The sequence below is a fragment of the Trichoderma virens genome (assembly GCF_000170995.1).
Source record: "Trichoderma virens Gv29-8 chromosome Unknown TRIVIscaffold_83, whole genome shotgun sequence".
NCBI classification, from domain to species: Eukaryota; Fungi; Ascomycota; class Sordariomycetes; order Hypocreales; family Hypocreaceae; genus Trichoderma; species Trichoderma virens.
The window spans coordinates 346978-371213 of record NW_014013666.1 but is presented as its reverse complement, the minus strand read 5'-3'; the positions used below and the strand labels follow the sequence as shown (position 1 = coordinate 371213).

The window sequence follows — 24236 nt, the reverse complement described above, 5'->3', positions numbered from 1 at the left end:
ATCATCGTATGTTGATCCGTTTCTCAGGAGTCAAGTCTTCGGACAAAGGGAATGGAAGACAAAAAGGAAAACAAAAGAGCCAGAGAGAAAGTAAGTTGTAAGAACAAGATTAATACAAGGGGCAGGTCTAAGCCGAAGGTCAGGGTAGCGATGGTTGAAGAGTATCCAATGACCCAACTATGTGAGCACTGGATACTACCGCAGAGTGTTGAAATTTAGCTCGCCTGTCATCGCAGTCATGTTGTGGAAATGCTGTGGCTGGCTTGGCATTGCGAAGCTGTCCTGGCGCTGTCCCGGCTGCCGCATATTTATCATGTTGCCCATGTGATGCGCCGGCTGCAGCGGCTGCATGTTCTGTGCTGCCATGCCCATGTGCGACTGGCCCATTGGGTCATGCAAATGGTTGGGCGGCGGCTGATTCATATGCTGGTGTTGATGCTGATGTTGGTGCTGGGCCGGGTGTTGATGTTGTTGGGGTGGAGGAGGGTGGTTTCCAATTGGGCTCATCACCATCTCGGACATTGGCGTAACAGCATAGCCGTTGATGCCATGCGGATACTCCATAGTCGGAGACATCATTGGAGGGGAGCCCACAAAGGAGCTGGGCATCTCTGAAGGCTGGCGCGGAACAGGCGGGGTGTTGCCTGGGTTCGAGGTGCCATGGGAATCAGGAGTACCTCCATTCATCTCCATGACGTACTTCTTTTCGTACTCTTCAACGGAGAACTTGCGGTCATAGTCGGTATCCATCATTTGCATCTGCGAGGTCTGAGCCATGCCGGCGTTGCCGAATCCGTCAAAGATGTCGACTTGGGCCATGGCAATCGTCTCGGGGACGTTCTGGAGCATGGGGTTCACCAGACGAGGAAGAACCTCGCTGACTTTGCTCATAAGGAGTGGCAAGAAGCGGTAGTCACCATTTCTTGAGGCGCTAACAATGTTGATAATCTGAGCAAGGTGCTCATGAGGTCCACTGGCAAAGGGGTCGCGAGAAGCAGGCTGCATGGCCAGATACTCTGTCATTGAGTAAGCGCACTCGATGAGCTTCTCGAGAAGCCCGGAGGTGAGGAGCTCCATGCCCTGGCCAGGGAAGTGTGAGGCCATCTTCAGGAGCAGCTCTCTCGACATGGTGCCGGGGAACTGGAAAGAGATGGAGTCCTCAGCGCCACCAGCAACGACTCCGTTGCTTAGCTGCCACACCATGTTCTTGAGCCACTGCTGGTTCGTGTGAACGTCGTTCCATGAAGGATCCTGGCAGAGAGCCCGCTGAACTGTATCGTTTAGAAGCTTCTGAAGGCTGATGATGGATTGAGATGAGAGATGGCTCCGTGCCTTGTTCCACATGCTGGTAAAGGCGTCATCGAATGGTCTGAAGAGATTCACCAGGAGAATGAAGCCGTTGAGCTGGTGGGCGAGGGGATCAGTGGGATCATCTCCGAGAGTCGGGAGATTGATGGTGGCCTGGAGAGTAAGGGGGCGCTGGCGCTGAATAGCATACGCTCTGGTTTCAGGTTGTCAGTATGAAAAGAAAGGCGCAAAAATCCGAAATATGAGAATAGTACACACCTCTCAATAACGAAAAACAGCCAGTAGATTCTTCGGAGGCGAGCGGCCTCGGCAACATCAAGCTGCATGTAGTATTCCTCCTTGTTCATGCCAACCATCTGGATCATGGTGGTGGCCTCGCGGAGGTAGTACCAGGCCTTTTCGTGCATTTCCTGGCCATAGTAGCACCCAAAGAGGAAGAAGTTGGTGGCCAGAGAGTTGATGGTGATCTGCTCCAGGTACTCGTATCCCTTGCGGACTCTCAGTGTCTCCTCCAAAAGAAGCTGGCATGAGACGATGTTGGCGCCGGGGATCACATCGAGGTTGTAAGGGTCTGAAGAAGGAATCGTCATGCCGGGCTGAAGCATGACAAAGGCACACATGGAGGCCATGAGGCAGTAGGCATCGCGGTTCTGCTCCATGTAGAGGATCTGCTGCTCGACTTGCCTCCGGTCCAGGATAGGGGCCTGTGCGTTCATGTGGTCGAAGAAGAACTGGGAGCATTCCTTGACCAGTTCGCTGGTCAACATACCAGGAGTGGGAGCGAGGTTCGAAGTCGGGGGCGCATTTGGCCCGCCATTGATGCGACCGTGGATCTTAGCCGCCAGGCTGGTCTGGCGTTGTGTCTCTCGCAGCTCACTGATGACCTTTGCGCGCGAGCCCTTGGGGCCCTTCTTCTGGGGGATGGCATTGTAGGTGCAGGACAGCTGGGCGGAGGAGCAGTTGCGGCACGGGTTGATGCCGTCGCACTTTACCTTTCGCCTGTGACAGGCGTCACAGGCTCGTTTGACGGCCTGAGTCATGTTGGCGACAGACGAGGCGAGGCCAGGCGAGGCGATTCCGTGGACAGGAACAGGAACAGGAACGGGTTGGGCGGATGGATGGCGCAATCTGGGGAGCGCTCAGACTTATTTGCGGCCGATTTGGGGCCCCGGGTTGTTCGGTGAGCTATCACCTAGATGATGCTCCCTTGTTTTGCGGGGGAAGAGACAGATTCAACTGGTGCTTTGGTTGGGGTGGCTTCTGGTCTGTCCTTGGGCTGGTTGAGGAAAGGATAGTGCAAGCGCAGGAAATCGAGTATGTAGGCGTATGTAGGTTATTCGGCCCTTTCGAATGCGGGCCAGAAAAAAAACGCGGGGAGAGTCGCTTATTAGGCGGAGTCTGGGGTGCCGATACCAGGGAGTCGGGGAGAGGCGTTTTTGCTGGCTCACGAGAGCAACGACGGACGCAAGCGGCGAGGCGGAGAGTGAGGCCGTGGATACGGCGATGGAGGCGGGATTCTGGAGTTTGAAGGCTCGTCGCTCGAGGATACGGCAAAGAGAGAGGTTTGAAGACGAGGAGGAAAAGAAATGGGCCTGGATAGTCAGCAGAGAGAGAGAATATGGGGGGAGGCGGACCCAAAGTACGTAAAAACAACCTGGCTGGAATGAGGTCCAGAGGGCGAGCCCACCGCAGAGAAGTGCAGGGAAGGGCCCTGGTCGCTGCCAGAGAAATTGGGCTGGGGCCAGGGCTGAGGCGCCAGAGGAAGCAAAAGCCTAAGACGGACTGGCGGCCTTTTGGTCTGGGGGTGATGGTGTGGCCGCCTCTTTGCAGTTGCAGGCTCTTTGCAGGCTCTTTGCAGTTTAGGCGGAGGTGATGGGGACGGACAAGAGACGAGAGACGAGCCAGACGAGATGAGGGCGTTGGCTAGCGCCGCGGGTTGGCACTGTGCGCCCCGAAGCAGCAGTGGCGACTGTTTCGTTTTTTCCAGTGGGTTTTCAGTGGGTTTCGCGGGCCTTAGCCCCGTCGACGAGGGCGCGCCACACACTGTGCTGAGCTGCTGCTGGGAGGGGCCGTTGGGGCGTTGGGGCGCTGTTTGGCTGTTTCTTCAGCGCAGGCATCGGGGAGTTGGCAGAAATTTGCCAGAAGCCGGGCTTGGCTGCTAGTGCCGCGCAGCGGTGGAGCCGAAGCCGTACGGGGCGCTGCCCGCCAAATCCGCGGCGCCGATACAGTGCCGACTGTTGCTTCTGCGCACGCCTCTTAACGGCGTCGGGGCTAAAGCAAAAGCAAAAGACAAGAGTGTGCGAAGCCCTCGGCCACGCCGCGCGGGAATCCGTCGATGCGAAGATGCGAAGGGCAGGTCGCACGTACAGTACAGTAAGTACCGGTACTCGTACGCAGTTCGCCCATCATCTTACAAATAGGCAACTCTTACTGTACTGACTGCTGCTGCGGCCTGCCGCTTCCAGAGCCGTGCGTGTCTGACACGCAAGTCCTCAGCACTTACAATCCAAACAAGTACTGTACATCCATGCTAGCAGCCCCGTACTGTACTGTGCATAGTAAGAGCGCGCTGAGTGGCTTTAGCCCCAGGCATCTGTGGTACGACAAGCACCAGGTACATGCACGGATTTGAGTACAAGCCCATCAGTCAATGCCGCCGTTCCGCGATCACTCGGGTACCGCTACCTCTGCGACTCCCGCGCTGCCTTCACTTTGCCCTGGCAGATGCAGGCAGGGTGAGGGTATCACGAGACACTCAGCTCAAGTCAGGTCCTGCACCGGAACGTGACGTGCCTGGATTGCATTGGATTAACTTTTGCCAGCACGGAGGGGGCGCAGCGAATGGAAGCGCTGGCTTGAGACAATGGAAGAACGGGGGAGTTGGAGTGAGCACATTTACGTCTGTGGCGAGTATTTGGAAGTCTCGTGAGAAGTTTCTGGCTTGCTAGAGGCGTTGTTCGAGGCACTGTGTACTGTACAGTACCTTTTGCCTGTACCGGTACTCGCCCTTGTCGAATCTGATGCTGATGCTTCAACTTGAGATTCCATCAACGCATGCTGGTCAGTTCATCGCACATGGCCAGACTCGTTACAGGGGACCCGACAGCCGATAGCCCCGGCGCAATCCAGCTGCGAAGTCGAGCATCGGTTCGAGGAGGCATGTCACTGCTGGGTTTTATCCATGCGCCACGAGGAATGCTGTCAGCTCCCTTTTTAACCGTCGAGTAATAGTGGTTTGAGCATGCCATGCCAGCCAGCGGGAGGACTCATTCTCATTCATCCATGGAGAATTCAATACTAGCAGCTAATACAAACAAGCGCAAAAAAAACACAGCGAGACACGACTCAATACGACAACAACACGACTCGACACGAACGTGGCATGTCTGTCTTGGGCCGCTGCAAAAATAGGCACAGTTTAGTGATACTTGTAGTACCTGGAGGATAGTACGAGGAGTACAAAGGATACGGTGCACCACCAGCTGCAGGCACAGGTACAACAGGTACAACAGGCACAACAGACTAAGGCACGAAGTGAATTGCTCCTCAACTTAGCCAGCATGTCACTGCGGACGAGCAGCAGCAACAACAGCAGCCCAAACCCAGGTGAAACTAGCAGACCAGCCCACGACGGCCTCTTCTCACCATCCAAACATACGAGCTAGAAACGCCATCACGCAACTGGCTCGTACCCCGGATTTTGGCCAGCGCGCAGAGGGTGTCCAGGTTCCGCCAATCACCTGCAGCGCTAGCCAAGTTGGCTCTGGACTTGAAAATCTCGTCGTTTCTTCATCGCCCGCTTTTTGCCAGCCTGGCAACCTGGCTGTGTCTCACTCGCCTCGCTCGTCTCGTCCTGTTCTTCCTTCTAGCCCTTTTGCCCTGTCCTCCGCCAATCACGTCTCCCACCAGGCGGGCACCGGCTCCAGCCATGAGCGCACCGGGGCAAAACAAAAAAAAAGGCGCTGGTTCGTGTTATACCACTGAACTGCGTGCTGCACCAACGACGCGGAAATAGACCATCTGGGCGGCTGTGAGGGCTCGGCATCCGCGGAATCGTCACTTTCCGGATCTCAGTCTGTCTGTGACGATGCGATTGATTTCATATTGACAGCCGCGATCCGTTAATCTCGGGCGCGGATGGCCTGCTTCACATCTTCCAGCCCAGGCCGGCCACTGTGTCCAGAACCGGACAAGGCCATCGGGGAAGAGAGTTTTGCTGCAACACCAACCTCGGCAATGCCACCAGTGACAAGCCCGCCCCCGATCGATTTAGCAGGCTTCTAATTTGCTTCCATGTCCTGGGGGAAGAGAAGCTCGGATCCGGCGCAGAGATCGTGTCGAGACCGGTCGTCGCCTTTCCCACTCAAGCCAAGAGATGCGCAGTGGCGGTTGATTAACATCAGCTCTCTTCTGCTTGCTTCGTCCAACACAGTTAAGCTGCCCAAGTCTCCTCCCAGCTCTGCCCAACAAGCTTCTCTTCTTCTTCCCCGTACCTCTGCTCTCAAGCTCTTCTGTTTTTTTTTTTTCTTGTCCCTGCTAGCGGTAACTGGTACAAATGCGGAGAAGTCGTTTATCGGACCGAAGAGGCCATTCCTCTGCTTGCAAGGCTGAGAGCCAGAGACAACGTTGCATAAAGGGGCGCTGCACAGAAAGGGGGCCGCACGCACTTTGTTGCACCAACCAGAGCGCCGCTCACTGGACTGGGCCTCTCTGCCTGTACTTGTACCTTGTATGCATGGCGATCCAATGCTCGTGCTATTTTTCTTCAGCGTCATGCACGGATCAATTTACAGGCGCAGATGACAAGTAGCGATACAACCTCGACACACTGTAATGCGTAATGCGTAATGCGTGCTGTAATTGATGCGTAATGCGTATTGTAAGTGCGTAATACTGCAATACGACTCCCCGGGATTCTCACTCTCTGCCTGCCCGTGCTGTCGGCCTCTTTGATGTCTCTGTATAGTATCTGCTGTAAGCATTCCTACGATAATATCCAGTATAATATACCCAGACAATTTGGCATTGCTTCTTCCTCTTCTTCCTCCTCTCCGCTCGTCGTTTTTCTGCATGCCAAACCCGACATCATGCCATCACGTGATGGACTCGACTCTCTCTGCCTCGGCCCTCCATCTTCACCAACACAAAACATTGAATTTTCAACTCCATGTCTCGCCTCGCCTGATTCCGACGCCCAGCAGCCCATCAGTCTCCTGGTCTGTGCCCGCAACTGCGTCATGCCTCACCGACTTGGATTCAGTCCCCGTCACACAAGCACTAAACACTAGCAGCTCGCTCTCCCTGCGCTAACAGGCTAACAGAGGGGGGACTCGGGCCACGTCGTGATCCTATTCTTGTTCCAATTCCTATTCCTTTGCCAGGCTACTGTAGCTGGCAGCACATGGCAGCACATGGCAGCGTGGTAGTCATCTCGTCTCAGGGGCCCGAGATCTGTGGCATCACTGGCACTGGCACGGCAACACCCGCCTGCTGCTTCGTCTGCTGGCTGAGGTTGGCCATCTACGAGGTTAATCTTCCATCTTCCATGCACGCACTTACAGGCGCAAGCAGACGAGGATACGAAAGCTGAACGGCTTATCTCGCTTATGTACCTGAAGGATTGTCATCTCAGATCTTGGCGACATCCGCGGATATACTCGTACGCATCGCGGGCAGTATCAAATACTGTACCAATTTCTCCGTGCTTTGTATCCGAAGGCATATATACATGTGCTGCATGTCCTCTAGGTACGGACAAGTATCGGAGAACTGCATGTGCTAAAACAGCCTGTAGCTCTCGACATGACCGTGTCCGTAGCCCTCGACAAAAAACTAACACGTCCATCCCTTTTCTTCAAGACACTTTCAGATTCATGCAGTCATGCCAATCCCGCAAGAATTTCGCTCCGGCACATCCAAATCCTTCCGTCCAAATCCTTCGCGGCTTTCCTCCTGTCGGCATTCGCAGGGCCGTCTGACTTGGCCTGCACTAGCTTCTACGGAGTATTACTCTCACCCTTTACTGCTCATCGCTGCTTCTTCTTTTTTTTTTTTTCCTTTGTGCGTTGCTCGATTCGGCTTTGGGCACAGGAGAGCAGATTTAGCGCCTCGGGAGACGATGGCTTGCCTGTTTTGACCAGCGACAAGTGCTTACTGGCGCGGCATCGCAGGGCAGGGCATCTTGTTGATCCTCTGGGGCCCTGCAAATAGCATCACGGGATGGAGAGGGGGGGACAGGGACAGGCGGCCAGCCAGCGGATCAAGGACCTTGATGGCAACGTTTCAGATGCCGGCATCGCTTTCGCTCTCTTTCTCTCTCTGTTTCTCTAGTCTTCAAGCTCAAGGCACTGCTTCTGCTGCTCGTACTCGGAAACCGGCTCACTTTCCTATTAATATTTTCTTCGTCCCCCGGATATCTCGGGCTTTGGAATTAAATAGTTGTCGAGTTTAGGATGGGCATCATGTCTAGGACCGCTCGGGTCCGAAAGTAGACCAGACACGACGATCCACTGCGCGACAGACACGTAGAGGGCATGATCCATAGTATCTGTATCCATGCATCAGATCTCCCGTTTGCCGCCTAAAAAAAGAGCCGAAGGAGAGGGAGATCAGACTTTTCAAGGACAAGTCACGTACAACACGCCCGTATCTAATACGAGATCCCAAGTTCAATCTCATCTCGTCCTGGCCAATGCCCACACCTGTTGTTGGCTCTAGCAACAACGCACGAAAACTTTCATGTTCGGAGCGGATCACCCTCCGACAGTTACGGGCCAACGTCCGGCGTAAGTGGGTCGAGTCCGTGCCGGCACTGGAGATGGGCTTCACGGCTTGCTGTGACAAGGTCAAGTGCAGCATCGTGTTGTTGTTTTCTTTCGGTTCATTTCCTTGGCATATTTATCCCATCCAAGTGTTTTGATAAGTGACTGTGTAAAAGCTTCTTGGTAGCTCTGATATGTTCCTGAGGGCATCCCGACTGAAGATGAAGCTGCATATCTGGATTATTACATTTTACGGAGTTCCAGTGCATCCACACAAACAGATCACATTCGTACAAGATTCAAGAGATACGTAGTATCATTTATTCATCGTGTTACTCGTAGTCAACGCATAGCTGCCTTCCAATGACCATGATTCCCATCCAACTTTCCAGGGTAGAGCCTCTCCAGCAACATCCCAACCCAAGGCAGATTCATTCCTTGGATACCTTAGGCTTCTGTACGATTGGCTTTTTCAATACAGCATTTATTCATTCATACTCAGAATTGGTTAACTAGTATGTCAACTGATTTATAGAGTAGTATGACTATCCACAACTTAGCAGCCTTTGATATAACAACTTCCAATAAAATATTCCATGCATAATTATTGGAAAACAACAAATATTTTTCATCTCCCTTGATATTACGATAGTGTAACTTAATAGCCCTAGATCATATTACTGCGTAATGCTCCTGCTAGCCGGTATCCTCGGGCTAAATAGGATTTATTTGGAAATAACCAACTGGCTGCGACATCCGGTTCAAAGAAAGGCTGTTTCCACTCCATCGATCAAATCCTAGGACCGAATCCTAGGCCTAATTCCATCTTCAACATCTGATCCAGTTACTCGCGTTACATTTAACGAGAGTGTCAGGTGCTTCAGCTTTGAGCAAAGCGCGTCTCGCTCAAATGAACGTTCCACAAGTCTATTCCGGCCTGCTCAACCGAAGAATGCCACTGATTGGAGAACACAACCGAGATAGCTTGTGTGCTACCTATTTGTCTTTTCCTGCAAACAATCAGTGTCACTATTTGAGAGAAACACAGCAATGGCTTAGCCCAGATGTTGCCAATATGGACGCAAATGTGGGATGAGGAGATCCTCAGCTCAATGGTGACACAGCAAAAAGCCTCTTCTCATCATGACAAGCGTGTTGTGAGGACCCTTTGTCTGGATCTTTTTTGGAACATCATGTGTTGAGATGATGCTGAATTTCGCTTATGGTGGTGTGTTATGTTCCAGATGGTGGTCATGATGTGAAATAGCTGGTCTCTGAAGCGCAGTGGCTTTTCGCGTTAGGGTCCCGATATAGGATAATTTTGAGACAAATTGAACCCTGGGTTGGGATGTAGGGTTTATTGAATGTCTTAAATTGCAACGGTATGTATGAGGTGGAATCAACGAGGGAGCTGGCGCAGAGTTGCCCTGGACGTGACAAGCTGGTGTGTGTACGCTCAGAGACATTTTTCACGCTTCATACCCATAAAGATGACAAAGTGTCTCTTGGGTGTTTTGATTCAATAACTAGAGTCTGCATTACCTCATATGCTTAACGCCTCGCATTTTCAACACCTTAGCACTAGAGAACCACTCACCTGATGCTCTCTGTGCTTGACAAGTTGGAACTATATGTTGTCACACATTTCGAGTACTACACATCAGAAGGCTTATGATATAAATGGATAAGCATATTGAAAGCCGTGACGGTCCTATGACTCACTGTAGTCGCCCATGTGTTATAGGCAATCATATATACCCAAACCAGTTATATAGAGCTGGCTAAAGTAAGTCACTTGGAGCTTGAGAAGTGGTGACACTGGAAATCTCTCGCATCCTTCATTCACAATCGTAAATTTTTATTCATTCTCGCTTGTAATGTACCAATATGTCTACATGAACTTTAAAAATGTATGGCCATCATAACACTGAGTAATAGTAGAGCAGTAATGAGAGTGTATATGCCAGAGAATACAGATCATGCTCCTAGAACTCATTCAGCTAGACACGTCAAATGAGAAAATAACCCACAAGAAATGTTTGCATTCAACCTCGAACTGACATCTAATAAGTACCAACATCCCCTCGTCAGTCAAAGACTTTCGCGTACAGCCATCCCATCACAATCCCAAACATCATCACAGCATTACACCATGCCATGTCGCAAACAGCACCTCACAAGACCAAAACACGCATTCATCACAACCCAAATCATCCAAATCTGCGCAATCTGTATTCCTCAAATGACACTCTTGCCCGTCCACTGCCACGGCCTTTGCAAAGAAGCGGTGCCAACCCGTCACTCAAACAATGCCAACACTTGTGCCAAATTTTCATGTATAAACTACCATCACACAAACCGCACCGTGACATGGGCACAGGCGATACCACGGGAATACGCAAGCAGAGCCAAAAAAGAAAAGAAAGAGAAGACAAAAGGGGGAAACAGTTTGTGTTTGCAGCAGTGATGTTGTGACGTGCCTTGGACTACTTGAAGCTGGGCATGGCCAGCGTGCAATTGCTCTTGGAGTCTGATCGTCTGGAAGTGCTAAAGCCTCTATGTATGCCCTCTTACTATCTTAATTATTCTCTTTTTATACTGCCATCATTGGATATCAGTCTACAGTAAGCTGTAGAATGGAGACGATTGCAAGAATTCTTCTTGGGCTTGCCCTGGCATGCTTCGCCAACGCCCTCAACCATGATCCTGTGGAACGGTATGGAACACTACGACAGCATATCCGTTAGCTTTAAAAAAAAAAAAAAAAAAAAAAGCGACGACGGGATCATCTCCTACAATATCGTCAAGGATATGGAATGCAAAGGAAAAGAATCTGCCTTCTCGTCAAGGGCTAACATGCTGAACCGTCACTTAGATCAAGCCCAACTCCCCCAACACCACCATGGCGAGGCTCCGCCGTCCTCTCCTACGACTCCTCCTACGAAACTCCCACCCCCTCCATCGACGAATACTCCTCTCCAGACCCCTATTCATTCGAAGAGACGTGGTATCCGCCGTCCAGCATCATCGAGCCATCGACGACGCCTCGTCCCCAGTATTCAGCCATTGTAACTGTTCGAACCACGACATGGGTCATCTCTCGCTCGACGACAATCACGAGTGTAATTCTCGAAACATATTATTCGACTCTAACAGACTTCGAAAGCTCGGATGAGGGGGGAATGGCGACGCAGACGGAGATAGAGCCGGATCCATCCGCCTCGGCTCCGTGTGCGGCCGCGTCTGGCAACCCTTCGGGGTACGGGAACGAATGCTCGTCTTCGTCTTCGTCATCGTCGACTTCACCGTCTGTTGGAGCCATGACGACGATAACATGGTCGCCTGAAGTAACCGCCTATCCTCCGCCGTCAGTCTCAAGCGAAGGTGGCGCAAGCCCAGCCTCGACATCAGCAACATCATCAGCGTCATCAACAACAGCAACAGAAGGAGGGTCCGAAACTCCACCAGTGGTAACAGGAGCAGCAGCATCTCCTCTCCGGAACGCAGACACACGCGCCTTGGGTGCCGTAGCCGCACTGCTTGCCATCCTGGCCTAAGCCTCCCACCCAACCAACATCAAAACACCTCCCAACATCTTTGCCAAGAGGGACCGTGATCCTTCGTCCGTTCGTTCCAATAGCATCAACAGAGCCTTACGCAGGGTGGGCAAGTTTGTCCGCCTGTTCCCCCGCTCAAGCTTATCTCCTTTTGTTCTCATTGGCAAACCTTCTCTCTCGCCTATTCAAAGGGAGGGTGGCCTCGCGTAACGCAACCAATCGATCGTCTTCGGCTTGCATCCGCCTCGACAGAAACCAAGTTTTCTCCCATCGTTTACTAGGCCCCGCTCTGGAGAAAAGAAGGAAAACCCAGGGCAAATAATCTCCGGCACGGCCCTTGCCATGTAAGAAAGCTGGTGGGGAGGATCGCAAACGGCCGATCCGTTCGAATGGCTCTCTCTCATGTACTCGCAGGGTGCCAAAACTCGTGTTTGTATGTGTAAACTTGTTTCTTCGTTTTTTTCATACGGCTGTACTCGAGATGGGGGCGTGTTTTCGACTTTTGTCGCTGGGTGTGCATTTTGGAAGGGCGAGGCTACTATGCAGTCGTCGGAAAGGGGGTGAAGGATGGGGGTGAAGGATTGGGGTGATAATATGAGACGCTGCGTCCAGCAAGGATTGAGACTGCGCTGGATATATGTCAGTGACAGGGAGGAGGCGTGTTTTCTCTACGGCAGTGTCTCTCTCTTCTCTCTCTCTTTTGTTACTTGTCTAGGGAATTATTAATGTGTAATTCTTTCTTAGTAGTTAGCTGAGTCAGGCATTGGTACTGTGTAATTGCGCGTACTGTGTTCTATGACCGCGTCTACAACCAAAACACAGACATGGCGTGTCTCGGCTCTCCGGTAAACGTGAGCTGCTTCGTTTCCTCTATCTGTTGGTGGAGCAATTCAACGTGTCCGGGGGGCGTGAGCATGGACATGGACATGGACCCCTATGCTATGCCAGTCTCTCATCTCCTTCATGCTTGCATACGTTTTGATATCCTCTCTCCACAGGTATGGGGGTGTTTTCTAAGGCTACAGCCGCCTGAAATCGTACACCCGGAGAAGAGACAAGAAGTGCAGGTCGATGTCTACCCCATGTTGGGCATGAATAGTCCTAGGATAGCTCTTCTTCTCTTTGCATTGCAGGCGGTAAATGCAAGCCAAGGTGGCAATGCATGTCTGTCTCGTCAAGGATCCCTCAGTGGGATGAGTCCTGCCTTGCTGGACGCCAAGCAGGCTTCTACAAGTATTACAGCTCTTCTACATGGATTAGGCGTGTCCAAGCAAGTAATTTGCTCCATTGCTCGGCCCATGATCGCGGCGAGTCTCTCCGGCTCGCCTTTGGTTTCCGTGTATTGAATTAGATGACGGAGTCTTACATACCACTCTTGAAGACCAACACGTCAGCCAGCTAATGGTCCCAAATCGCATGAATCTCAAGCAACTCCATCCCAGAGTCGTGCTTCAGTATCGACATCCCCATCCCTAGCAGGCCTCTCCCCCGGAACTCCACGCTCCCCTCTAGTCTTTTTTACCCCTCTCTAGATATCCGCAAAATCAAAAAGATGGTTCAAGGATGAGATTCCGGGACTGGAGCATCATGCAGGAAATTAAATCTGTGGATTCGGGGAACTCCGGGTCCTTTTCCGAGCCCCTGGTCCCCTTGGAGGCGCCCACTCGTCACATCGCCGTACGAGCGCTCGCGGGTTAGGGAGGATTCTGGCCTTTTACTACTCCGTACTTGTAGACATCACCAGCCACCTATCAAGGCGTAGAGTGTGGTCTCGAGAAATCAACTCCCCCCCCCCCCCCCCCACCACCACAGAAATTGCATTCATACCTTTCCCATCCCGAATTGCCAAGAGAGCGCAGACAGACGCGAGCTGTCTAGACCTTTCTCGGCTCCAGAGTCGGCAATTGCTTTTTTGTCGGGACCGAAGCAAGCAAAGTGATGCGAGAGTCGCATTTGGTGCGCCATTCTATCTGCCCAACAACGTAGCATTACATCTCGCTCACCACACAGCAGATGAGGGGGAAACACCCGGCGAGGCGAGAACGAACTATTTCATATATATCCATGTCATCTAATGTGCTAAAGGGTGAATCCGATTCGCAGAGGGCGAACACGCCAAGTGGTATATATAAACACCAAGGCCATGGGAAACCGATCTACGGCCCTTCCAGGATGCAGATATCGGCTCACATTTCCTTGCAAAAGGCCCGAGACAACTATGGGGGGCCATGCAGGCAACTGTCATACATGCCGACATCTATCTTCTCTAGATTCAATGGTAAAGGCAATCGCCCGTGTAATTTCCCTCCCTTCGGTAACAACGCAAGCTGTTGACTCGTGTCTATACATGTCTTGGGCTCCCTCCCCCCTGAAAATGTAGCAAAGCGGGCACCTCGGGCTCAAGTGGTGGTCCGCGAGTCCACGACATAGACAACAACGTGGCAACAGTCTGCTGACTGCCGCTCCGGCTAACTACCAGTCATATACGAGTTAATGCCCTCTTCGAGCCCAATAGAAATCAAGGACCTGTTTTTACCGCAGAAAAGTGATTCGACTGGGCCATCTCCCCGGTGAGATTGTCATGGCAAAAGCGGGAATAAACCACGTCACACGCCAGTCCAACACTTTTTTTGTGATGAGAAGCATCCGGCATGTGACAGTTGACAAGAGGCGTACCACTTTCATCTAAATATGCAAATCTTTCCTGCAAGGAAATCTGTTTAGGGAAGCTACATGGTTTATTGTGCGGCCTTGAACGTTGGGCTGGGTCGGTGATGCGCGAAATGCAGGAATGTAGAATCTAGGGGGGCTCCGGACTTGGATCCTCAATCACCAACATGCCTTGAACCACCAGAAGAATGGGGGCAACGTGCCCGGAATAGCTCCCTATTCGAACAGTTGCCTGTCTTAACCGCCGCAATTCTAGGCTAAAAACTTGTTGGCGGCAGTTGTGGATAGTAACCAGATGCGAGCAACGGCGCGAAATCAACCAACGCTGTGTGGGCCCTGAGGACCCTTTTACGCCTGGCCGTGAGACTTGTTTCACTTTGTGGCGCGGCACTCGAGGTCTAGCTCGGTAGAACACCAGGGTAAAGATGGCGAGCATTTGGTTGAGTCAGAAGCAGACACTTTCAATTTTAGGCTTTGAAGAGAAGCAAGTTGCTGTAAATGTAGCGAGTGAATCAAGGATATGAAATTCAAGTGGTGAAAAAGGATCAGTTGGGATAGCATCATCTCCGCCGCCCCCCTAATAATGTATCAAGTTCCTCCATGCAATTCACAGGCTTTGCGCAATGAACTCCTCGTTATCCGAGACATCGCTATCCTCAATCACAAATGCTGCAGAGCCTGCCGAATATTTTGGCACTTTATAGTCGGGCATGGGAATCAAAGGATAGAGCCTGTCCCGGACGCCATTGTCACCGTAAGCCGCAAACCAAGGTGGCAACATAGAATCCGGGACCGTCCAGCCTAGCTTCGAGTTTCGGAGCCAAAGCCTTACCATGTGGCGGGACGTCTCATCACTGTCCGTGTATGAATCGCGTCGGTGGAGCAATGCCCAGTTGTTGAAAAAGAGCATGTCTCCCGTCTTAAGGTGAAGTCGAAGCTCTGTGCGGTACGCGGCCTTTGATATTCTTTCTAGAGCAGACTGCTGTGAGTCAGTCAGAGATGGGATATTGGTTGGTCCACTAGATGGATGAGGTCCAAATCGATTCGGATCCATGCTAGCCATCAATCTGTCATCGTGAATCGCGAGAGCGGGCGCGAAGTAGTATTTTGCTCCACGCCCCGAACTGTAAGGTAATACTGATTTCAGCCAACGGTCAGTGCCATGCAGTAGGGGGTCAGTGCTCTTACATTTGCACAGGCCAATCTGGAGCTAACAAAGTCTTTGCTGCTGATGGGGCTTCGGAAAGCAGTTCATTGAATGCGGTGCTGACCGAACTCAGATACGTGTATCCCCCCTTTTCCGCGCTGTACCGAACTTGTAGCGCTAGGATATCGCACCCCATATCATTGTGATAGGGCTGTTTGAATTAGTACTGATTAATAGGTTGGATGGAGGGAAATGGATATTTACCAAAGCATGATTGGAATGAATGCCATGGCGCATCTCCACGGGGACTTTCCAAAGTTTTGAATTGGTGATGTGTGCTGGTTTGTTTTACATCAGAGGCCGTGTTCGTCCGAGTCACAAGTGGAGAGATGTAACTTACAGAGGATGTTGCCCTTGCGGTCTTGCAACCCCCTCTTGTCAGCAATATAGCTTGCTATGCCCAGATAAACCGTGGTGCTATCTTCAACTGAGTATTTTGATCCTTCAAGACCTCTGAGAACGAAGAAGCCGCGCTGCTCATGAATAATTCTGGCGCATTGGGCTAGCTGAGCCGCAAGATTCGGGAGGGGGAAGTTGTCACGGTCAACTTGGTCTCCATCGAGGCCAAGAGCTACAGTCGAAGTCAGTTGGGTCTATGTATTAGTTTTGATAAAGGGTAATTTCATAGAGCCTCTTACATTTGAAGCTTTGGAGTGCTGCATCAACTTCCTCGACATCCTCTCTGCGAAGGTGCCAGGTGTATGTCTCTTCATTCTTGAAATCAGCCCCTGACCAGGCTAGAGGGCCATTGATAACCGCCGGAAGTTTCGACATCACGTCCTTTGGTATAGCAGTGGCTGCGTCAAGGATGCTCATAGGTCCAGGCGTGCTTGGGGAAATCATTCTTATTGCTGAGGATGTTGTGCTGCAGGCTATGTGATACAACCTGTGGCTCTGGGCTGTCTTATATGCAAAAAGAGAACAGAAAAGTTCCGAGAGTGGTACGATGTTGAAGGCAGGCCAGACGGCGAGCTCGAGGTTTGTCACCCGGTGCAGAAAGACGGCGGACAGCGTATCGGCGTCAGGACAATGCGATGCTTTGATGTTTCCGAGAAAGTGGAGGTGGGCTGTGGGCCACCAGTGTCCGTAACGTATATCGTCGTTTTTGCACCATGACGGATGATCTGTTCGCGCACGACACGACGCACGTCGCTTATCAGGCTTTGAAAGAGCGTATGGGAATCAACCATGTAGATGCAGAGTGCCCAAGGGGGCTGCACGAAGCAAGTGCATTCTGCCTGCTGAGCTGGTGGTGAAAATCTGGCAACGAGGCCCGTAGTCGCACTGTTCGGCCAAAGGGGGTACTTTGGAACTGCAAGAATGCCCTTTGGGACACGTCACGGCAGCAGGCAGCAGAAATATGGTCCAGAAGGGGCTATTGGCAGTCCGTTCGAGAGAAGTAGAAAGAGGAGCCGCTGGGTCGTCGCGCTGCGTTTGAGGTGGGAGAAAAGAGCCTCTCAAACCACACCAAGTTCCCGCGATAGCAACCCAATTACGACACGCCTCTGGACGTCCGACCAGCCATGAGTGGGTAAAGGCTCGACGGGCATTATACAACACATATGGCCGTAGTACCTTTGCTTAGGCATGACGACGGACCAAGGATACTCCGTAGCAGACCAAAGACGGGCGAAATGAGAGCGATCTGATTGGGTAAAGGCAAACTAGAACTCGCTGATGTCGTCTCCCACCAGCAGAGGATGTCCCGTTTTTTTGCTTTTGGTCGGGCGGCCGTCAAAGGGGAGTTTGGCAGAGGAGAGAGGAGAGAACTATCTGGACCCATTTCAAAAGGGAACTAAGTTTCCTCCCGGTTATGATCAAACTCCCGGCTACTAGCACTAATATAAGACGTAAGCTACTGTGACGATGCAAACAAGTAGGGACAAAAAAAAAAAAAACCTGCCTTGAGCGTGACTCGCTTAGCCTCAGCCCTCACTGCCCTCACTGCCCTCACTGCCCTCAATGACTTGGGCTAATGAACGGGGGGAGGATGCAAAGGAAGCAAAGAATCGAGCCATACTGAATCGGTTTGAGCGGTGGAGCTGTCCGATCAACCCCGTCCGCGCGTAGCCTTTGATTGGGATGAGAAAGACTTCCTCACATCCCGGACTATCCACGCGCGCTGTCGGGCTAGTACTGATGCTGGTGAGTTTGACGTTACAAGTACTGAGAGTGTGGATGTGGAGGAAGATGGGGGTGCCATACTGACAGCGTCACTGTTATGGTGCGGAGCCAGATGATCACACATGAGGCGGCACCACTCTTCCCACAAGAGTAGCACTTGGCACAAGTAACAGAACGGAACCCCAGCGGTCTCTCTGGGCACCACCACTCCTCCCTCTGTTTCCGTGCCTCTTTGTATCTTGGCCGTCATGTTGAGCAAGTTGGGAGTCGCAGTTCATCTTGGTCGGGGCGAAGTGCCGCAATTCTAGACTTGAACTGCGAGTCCTTGTCCCCTGTATGTCAATGAGCCGTTTGGTGATATCCTTGTCACGCACACAGCGAAGATCCATACACAGCCCACAAAAATATATATCTCGCCCCATCACCATCCCTTCTCTCTCAGGCAACACAGGTAGGAGCAGTTCTGTAGATGTGCTGTTGACTTGGATTATACACATATATGAGGGCCCATGTGAAATTCGCAGGGCCAGAGGGTGCGAGAGCAGACAGTTTTTTCAATGAGACAGTTGGCTCAGTTGTTCAGGATCCAGCAATCCAGCAATTGGCATATGCTGCGGCTCATGGCTTAACTGTAGTAGATGAAAGCAAACATCTCTCGGGCGAAGAAAAAAAGAAAAGGGAGATATCCTTTTGTCAACCCCCCCCCTTTTCTCTCGCTCTTCTTCTAGTTTTGCTGCTGGACAGACGTACGACATTCACTACGGACGACATTTGTAGCACGTGCAGTGAAGCATGTTGGTAGAGATAGTTGCCCTACTAGTAGCAGCATGTCATGCTTCACCGGGGCGTCATAGTTGACAGCCGCGAGGCATGGGTTGCGCTCGACATACCGTAGCTGTATAGGTACAGGCGGGAGGAGAGCTGAAACCGAGAGTTGAAAAATAATATCCGACATGTCGTTCTAGTTTTCAGCTTTCAAAGCCCCCCAACTTGTAGCGGGCGTAGCGCAAAATACAAGTGATACGAGTACACACTTTTACGTATCTTGGTTTCCTCCCCCCCTGCCGGCTCCAGCCACCCAGAGCTGCATCTGGCGACAGGGACGGGGTTCTGAACGTCAACCGGTGAGGCCTGTCACATCGAGCATTAGCAAGGCTCTGGTCTCGGGCGGGAACGCTAGGGGCTGTGATTGGGTCTGTGGATGTGACGAGAGGGCAAGTGGATAACAAAGTTGAGCTTGCAGCAGCCACCATTGGAAGACGAGCGACTAGGCCAAGGTGTTTTCTGCATGATGGCGCCATTAAGACCGTCTGGAACAGCCAGCCGGGGTGGGCTCTATCACATCTGAGGAATGATAGCCGTGAAAAAGAGGGAGATGCTTGGACGAGGTACTGGTCCAGTACAGTAGCTAGCTGCAGCGAGCGAGTGTGTGCCGCATGGCTGGGTGGTTCCAAGGCTGTCGGTGAGAACGAGAGCCTATAATGTAGTGTAGGATGGATGGATGGGTGGTTGGGTGGGTAGATGGGTGGATGGTCAGAGCCGCGTTTCGTTTGTCGGTACGGCGAGAGGGGCACGCACTTGGCAGTACAGCACTCGTAAGCTGCGGGCTTTGCTGGTTGTTTGTGACTGATCCAATCGCGATGATGAGGTGCTTGCAGGAGAAATTAGATTACGGAGTCGAGAGAGAGACAATGACTGAAGCTATTCTGAGCTACTCTGGATTCCCATATGGAGAGAGGCGTGTGCTCCTGCCCTCGATGCCGCTCTGGGCCGGGCCGGCATTCGTTCCGATATGCTGGCCACCAAGTGCCTGCGTGCATGTCACGACCTTGTGCGGAACCTTGTCAGGCCCTGGTCAATCCTCAATCCTCCACCAACCCGCCAAAGCCCAGAATGGGGAAGACTGCAGCAAAACCCGAGGGGAACTGCAACCACAGCCGGGCTAGCAGCCTCAGTCGGGCCCCCTTGCGTCTGAGGCCTTTTTGGATCGGCAGCGGACCGGCGGTTTGTGGGCACAGCAGCTATGAATCCCGGCCGCTCCTCGAGAGCTGGGAGCAAGTTGACAAGCAAAGCAACGCCAGAGGGCTCAGCTCGGCCGACTAGCTACGATGGCGATACGCTATTTGTAATGTCGTGGCAGGGGATGCCGGGTCTCTGGCGTCTCTGATGCCGCAGCCTGGGTCCCGATACGTTGGACGGCCGGCCATCACGGGCATCGACCGTCATTGCCGTACTCACTTGTACAAGTACGGCGGACCCCCTGCGGTTCACAGCTCCTGGTCATCCCGGTTTCCCACCCTTCTGCTGCTGCTGCTGCTGCTGCTTGGGCTCGACTCAACTGAAAGACTGGACTGGTTCTCCTCCTTGCGCCTCGAGTCTGCTTGCAGGCTCCTTCGTCACTCTCACCCCCGTGGGCACAGCCGTCCCACTGCCCGCTCGTTCGCTTCTGCCCATCGGAAGCGCTCCTGGGGCTCCTCGAGTGGAATCTCATTGTCTCTCCTCTCGTCCAGCGTCTTCTTGAGTGGTCTCGAGCCTCGACGTGTGTAACACACCCTCCTGCGTTACATGTGCAAGCACAGCGTTGCATGTACGAGTACGCTGCCGCAGCCATGGACGCAGCTGTTGTGAGCTTACGCTCTCCTGATATTTCCGCACTGGTAAGTGACGTCTTATTTCCCCCTCTCCGGGCCTACAGCCGCGGGTGGCACACGATGTGAGTGTATCTTACGGGGCCAGCTGCATGGAGTTGCTGAGTCGTTGCTCGCGTTGCTCGCGTTGCTGCCTCCTGTCTTTGTTTTTCTCAATGCTCGTTTATTCTTGCCTCACACACACCCTACCAGCACCCCCGGCTGTATGTATCATCTGTCGACTCGTACGGAGTACTCCGTGCAGTTTATGGCGAATAGGATGAACAGCGCCTCATCTCGTCTCATCACCGCTGCAGATGCCCAGCCCCTCTTCCTGCCGTGCCAGGGTTGGATGTTCAACCGGACAATGCCAGGCCAGACATAGAGACAGCCTGACGAGACTTGATTTTTGACCGTTTCTCTCACAGGCTCCATCCAGAACAAAGCGAAAGTGGGAGGGCGACGGCGATGTTGCGTCTGGTAGAACCACCTCAGCTGCCCGGTCCCGAGCCCGTACCAATGGCTATGAGACAAGAAGAAGTGTTCAGCGGGCATGTTCAGCTCGCACAGAAGTGGCCTATGCGCTGTCTTCGTCTGCTTCTGCAGCCACCGAAACAAAGCCTGTTCTGGTGGCGGCAAACCCCAGGCGAGTACCGGTACCTGAGGAGTCTGTAACCATCCCGCAAACACAACCCCCGACCTATCCAGATCCTCAGCTGCATAGTACAGACAGTCCATCAGGCCACTATTCTGTCGCCCAAGATTGCTGTGCCGGGACTATCTTTTGCCATGACAACGACGCCACGCTGATCGCTTATACTGAAGCTCCGGCATACTACACTCATTACTCCACCATGCAGCCGGAGTCTGCGACTCCCAGCCCACATTTCCAACAAAGCCATTGGCCTGTCCAAGGTCAACCTGGCGATGGCCACAGCCAGTCTCATATTCCTCAAGTACCATTGCGTCCGCGTCCCCAGTCTGTGCCACTGCCGTTGATTCAAGCCAATGGTTCAGTGTATCCGGCGCACCCAGTCTCACCTCACCACGATACCGGTGCCAACCTCGCGGGTTTCCCACCTGGCCATGCGTTTCAGCCACCAGCCTTTGGCCTGACTGTCCAATATAATATCCAGCAGCAATTTTATCCTCCTTCTCATCACTTTCAGCAATTTTCACCGCACCAAGGAACTGAACAACGTCCCACCCCGACGCCACAAGTATATATTTACAACAACGCGTCAATCCCGCCGCACGTCTCGGCAGATACCAGACAAGTTAGCCATTCTAGCATTGGCGTGTCTAGAGGACGCCATATTCCCGAGACACATCAGCAGGCGCGTGTAACTCATTACCTCGCCCAGCAGCCTACGATGAACGAACCCATTTACACTGGGTCTGAAGCGGCGGCAAGCGGAGTTGTTCATGCCCAAGATGACGGCTCGTACGAGCAGCACACGCTTATGGGCGGCAGCGCTGATTGGCAACGGCCAGTGGGTTATGTTACCGCCGAAGCTCCTGGAACCGTTGTTGAAATTGATGACGCCATGTCTGATGCTTCGGGAATTTCTGATACCATAGAGATCCACTGTGATGTACATGACGACAGTGAGGCACAGGATGACTCGGCAGGAACAGGCGACGAACGCCAGGAGCCGGAGCCATCTTCTTCTGTGAAAGAAGAGGATGCTGCAGTCTCCTCGGGTAGAAGGTCGAAGCGAAGTCAACTAAGCCATTCTAGACGAAAGAAAACTGCAGCGACGAGAAGGCACAAGGCTTGTACACGATGCCGGATACAAAAGATGCGGGTGAGTTCTAACCTGCCTGCCTGCCAATTGATGTGCTGGCCGACTAACTCTATGATGCGATAGTGTGCGACAGACCCGACTGATCCAACGGGAGCCTGTGTAGGATGCAAGAGCTTTTCCAAGACGTCGAAGAAGACCATTCACCGAATGCCATGTTATCGTGGAAAGATTACGGATGCAATCCTGTTTCGCAAAGGAGGGCTTGAGCTTACTAAGCGCTGGAAAGACGCAGAGATGAAGGATGTGGGAGACCGAGTCAATCCCAAGGAAGTTCGCACCATCTCCATCACTCTGGGCATATGCAAAGAGGCTATCGAGGTCAAGGTAGTCGCATTCAAGCCCCAAGAGGGGGACGTGACTGCCAGATTCTGGATGGATGGTGAGCAGGGAGTGAAAAAGAAGAAGGAACTGGCAACTTATTGCCTGTCCAGCATTTACGACACAGCGGCCGACTTTGAGGGCTACATCAAGAGGAACGCACTCCAAGTCATGTGGAATGAGAGGGCAGGTGGGAATGACGGGCCTAAAGGCATTCTCGAGGAGACGTACGCTCATGTGCTTGGTCGATTCCAAGATCTTCGGGTATGTCTTTGCCTTGATACTTGGGGATAAGATTGCTAACAGGCCGAGATAGAGAAAACCTGAACTTGTTGGCAAGGAGGAGAGAGAACTCAATGTGTTGGGGAATTTGGTTATCTTGTGGTTCGCTATGCGTAAGTAAAAACGATGATGTCTTTTCCATTCCCTACTTCCTACTTGTCTAGTTCCCCAATCTCTCCTCTTTTTTGGAACTAGCGAGACGGAACTAACAATATTTGTAGGCCATTCGACTGGGTCTTCATGGATCCAGGGCAAGGAAACGTTGGGAATGAAACCCGAGACAAGAGACGATACTTACCCGCTCTTTAAAAGAGTTTCGGTGCCACGCATGATCCTTGCGCAGTTTGACAGCATCAACTACACCCGAATCCTCAGCAAGTATGGAAAGTTTGTCCTCGGCGAGCTCGAGTCTCTCATGTCGCGAAATCAGCCAGAGTTCTTCTTTTTGGTTTACGCTTGCCTGTTTATCCTGCTACGAGAGGCGAGCTGGACGAGCGCAGACCGCTACCGTCACGCGCGAAACAATTACGGCCAGAGTGTAAGTGATTTGCAACATACAAACAGCCCACCACAGGCTACTTTTGGTTGTTTATGCGGGATTCTAATAAATGATTTCCTCGCCTCTAGGTTCGCTATTCAATCCCCCAATTTGTAGAAAGCCTACATAACAGCTGCAATAATCTCCTTCAGCACTGGCACTACTATAATGCCAAGCAGTGGCCTAAGCCCAGCGCCGCGGCCGACAGGTTCAACACTCAACTGGCCCAGGTGGAGGCGGTGGATTATAATATCATGATGAAGGCACTTACAGATCCTGCAGTGCAGGGACAGCTGGATGTCTGGAGGCGTTACAAGGCAGACAATGGCTATGGTGAGTGTCGACGCCATTCTGAATCAGTAGACTGGACAGTGCTGACCCAATTGCCCTCAGTGAATCAACCCGCTCCAAACAATGTTGGAGGGAGGCCCTATGAGGGGCGCCAGGTTTTCTACGACTGGGATCACCCTTTGTATTGGGTTGCACAGCTATTTGAGGAAAATTGGCAGCCGCACGCCACGTACCAGGCGGAACAGATTGATCTAATGAACTTGCCAACTATGCCATGAAGCGTGCTGACGCAAAAGATTTGGGATTGCATCGCATCGTGGATGCAATGATTGGGTATTTTTACGAGGGTTTCAGGGATTGGGTTTGGATTATTTACGGATCATCGCTCGTTTTGGGTCACTCATTTGAATGAAGTGATAATACTCTCTTTCTATACGGGTTAATTAATAGTTGTGGGATTCTACTATGTTGGGTATGCAGGCTGGATATGATGGTTAGGTAGTCTCAGATTGAACAAGATGGAACAAGATCAGGTTGAAGCAAGTTGACGAGAATGATTTGCCCTGCAAACTTCTAACGTACTCATGAACAACCACATGCAACTAAACTACAATAAACAGCCACGGCTCAATCACACACGTGCGTCACAATGGCTCATCACATATCAACTTACACCCAAACTTACACCCCATTGTAACGAGGCATTCGCATTGGCCATTGTGCACCCACGAATCCCTGCATGCAA

General features: G+C 52.1%; 4 protein-coding genes across 4 annotated transcripts; 2 read left to right on the top strand and 2 right to left on the bottom strand.

The window, feature by feature from the left end:
• Window positions 1–771: 771 nt before the first annotated feature.
• TRIVIDRAFT_156582 (uncharacterized protein) lies at window positions 772–2348 on the bottom strand (the record flags this gene model as incomplete). Its single annotated transcript, XM_014098216.1, has 2 exons — window positions 772–1499; window positions 1565–2348. Coding segments are annotated over 2 exons (1512 nt in total), but the record flags the coding sequence as incomplete, so codon positions are not given.
• An 8357-nt stretch (window positions 2349–10705) lies between these two features.
• TRIVIDRAFT_203612 (uncharacterized protein) lies at window positions 10706–11626 on the top strand (the record flags this gene model as incomplete). The annotated part of the gene is made up of 2 exons (XM_014098215.1): window positions 10706–10785; window positions 10945–11626. The coding sequence occupies 2 exons, from the start codon at window positions 10706–10708 to the stop codon at window positions 11624–11626; spliced, it is 762 nt and encodes a 253-aa protein (XP_013953690.1).
• Window positions 11627–14765: 3139 nt separating this feature from the next.
• Window positions 14766–16516, bottom strand: TRIVIDRAFT_171879 (uncharacterized protein; the record flags this gene model as incomplete). Its single annotated transcript, XM_014098214.1, has 5 exons — window positions 14766–15420; window positions 15485–15654; window positions 15708–15781; window positions 15844–16074; window positions 16142–16516. 5 exons carry the CDS (start codon window positions 16344–16346, stop codon window positions 14904–14906), a joined length of 1197 nt encoding a protein of 398 aa, XP_013953689.1.
• A 3637-nt stretch (window positions 16517–20153) lies between these two features.
• Window positions 20154–24066, top strand: TRIVIDRAFT_231328 (uncharacterized protein; the record flags this gene model as incomplete). The annotated part of the gene is made up of 7 exons (XM_014098213.1): window positions 20154–20284; window positions 20683–22062; window positions 22126–22644; window positions 22697–22775; window positions 22884–23200; window positions 23290–23533; window positions 23594–24066. The coding sequence occupies 7 exons, from the start codon at window positions 20213–20215 to the stop codon at window positions 23767–23769; spliced, it is 2787 nt and encodes a 928-aa protein (XP_013953688.1).
• Window positions 24067–24236: the final 170 nt, after the last annotated feature.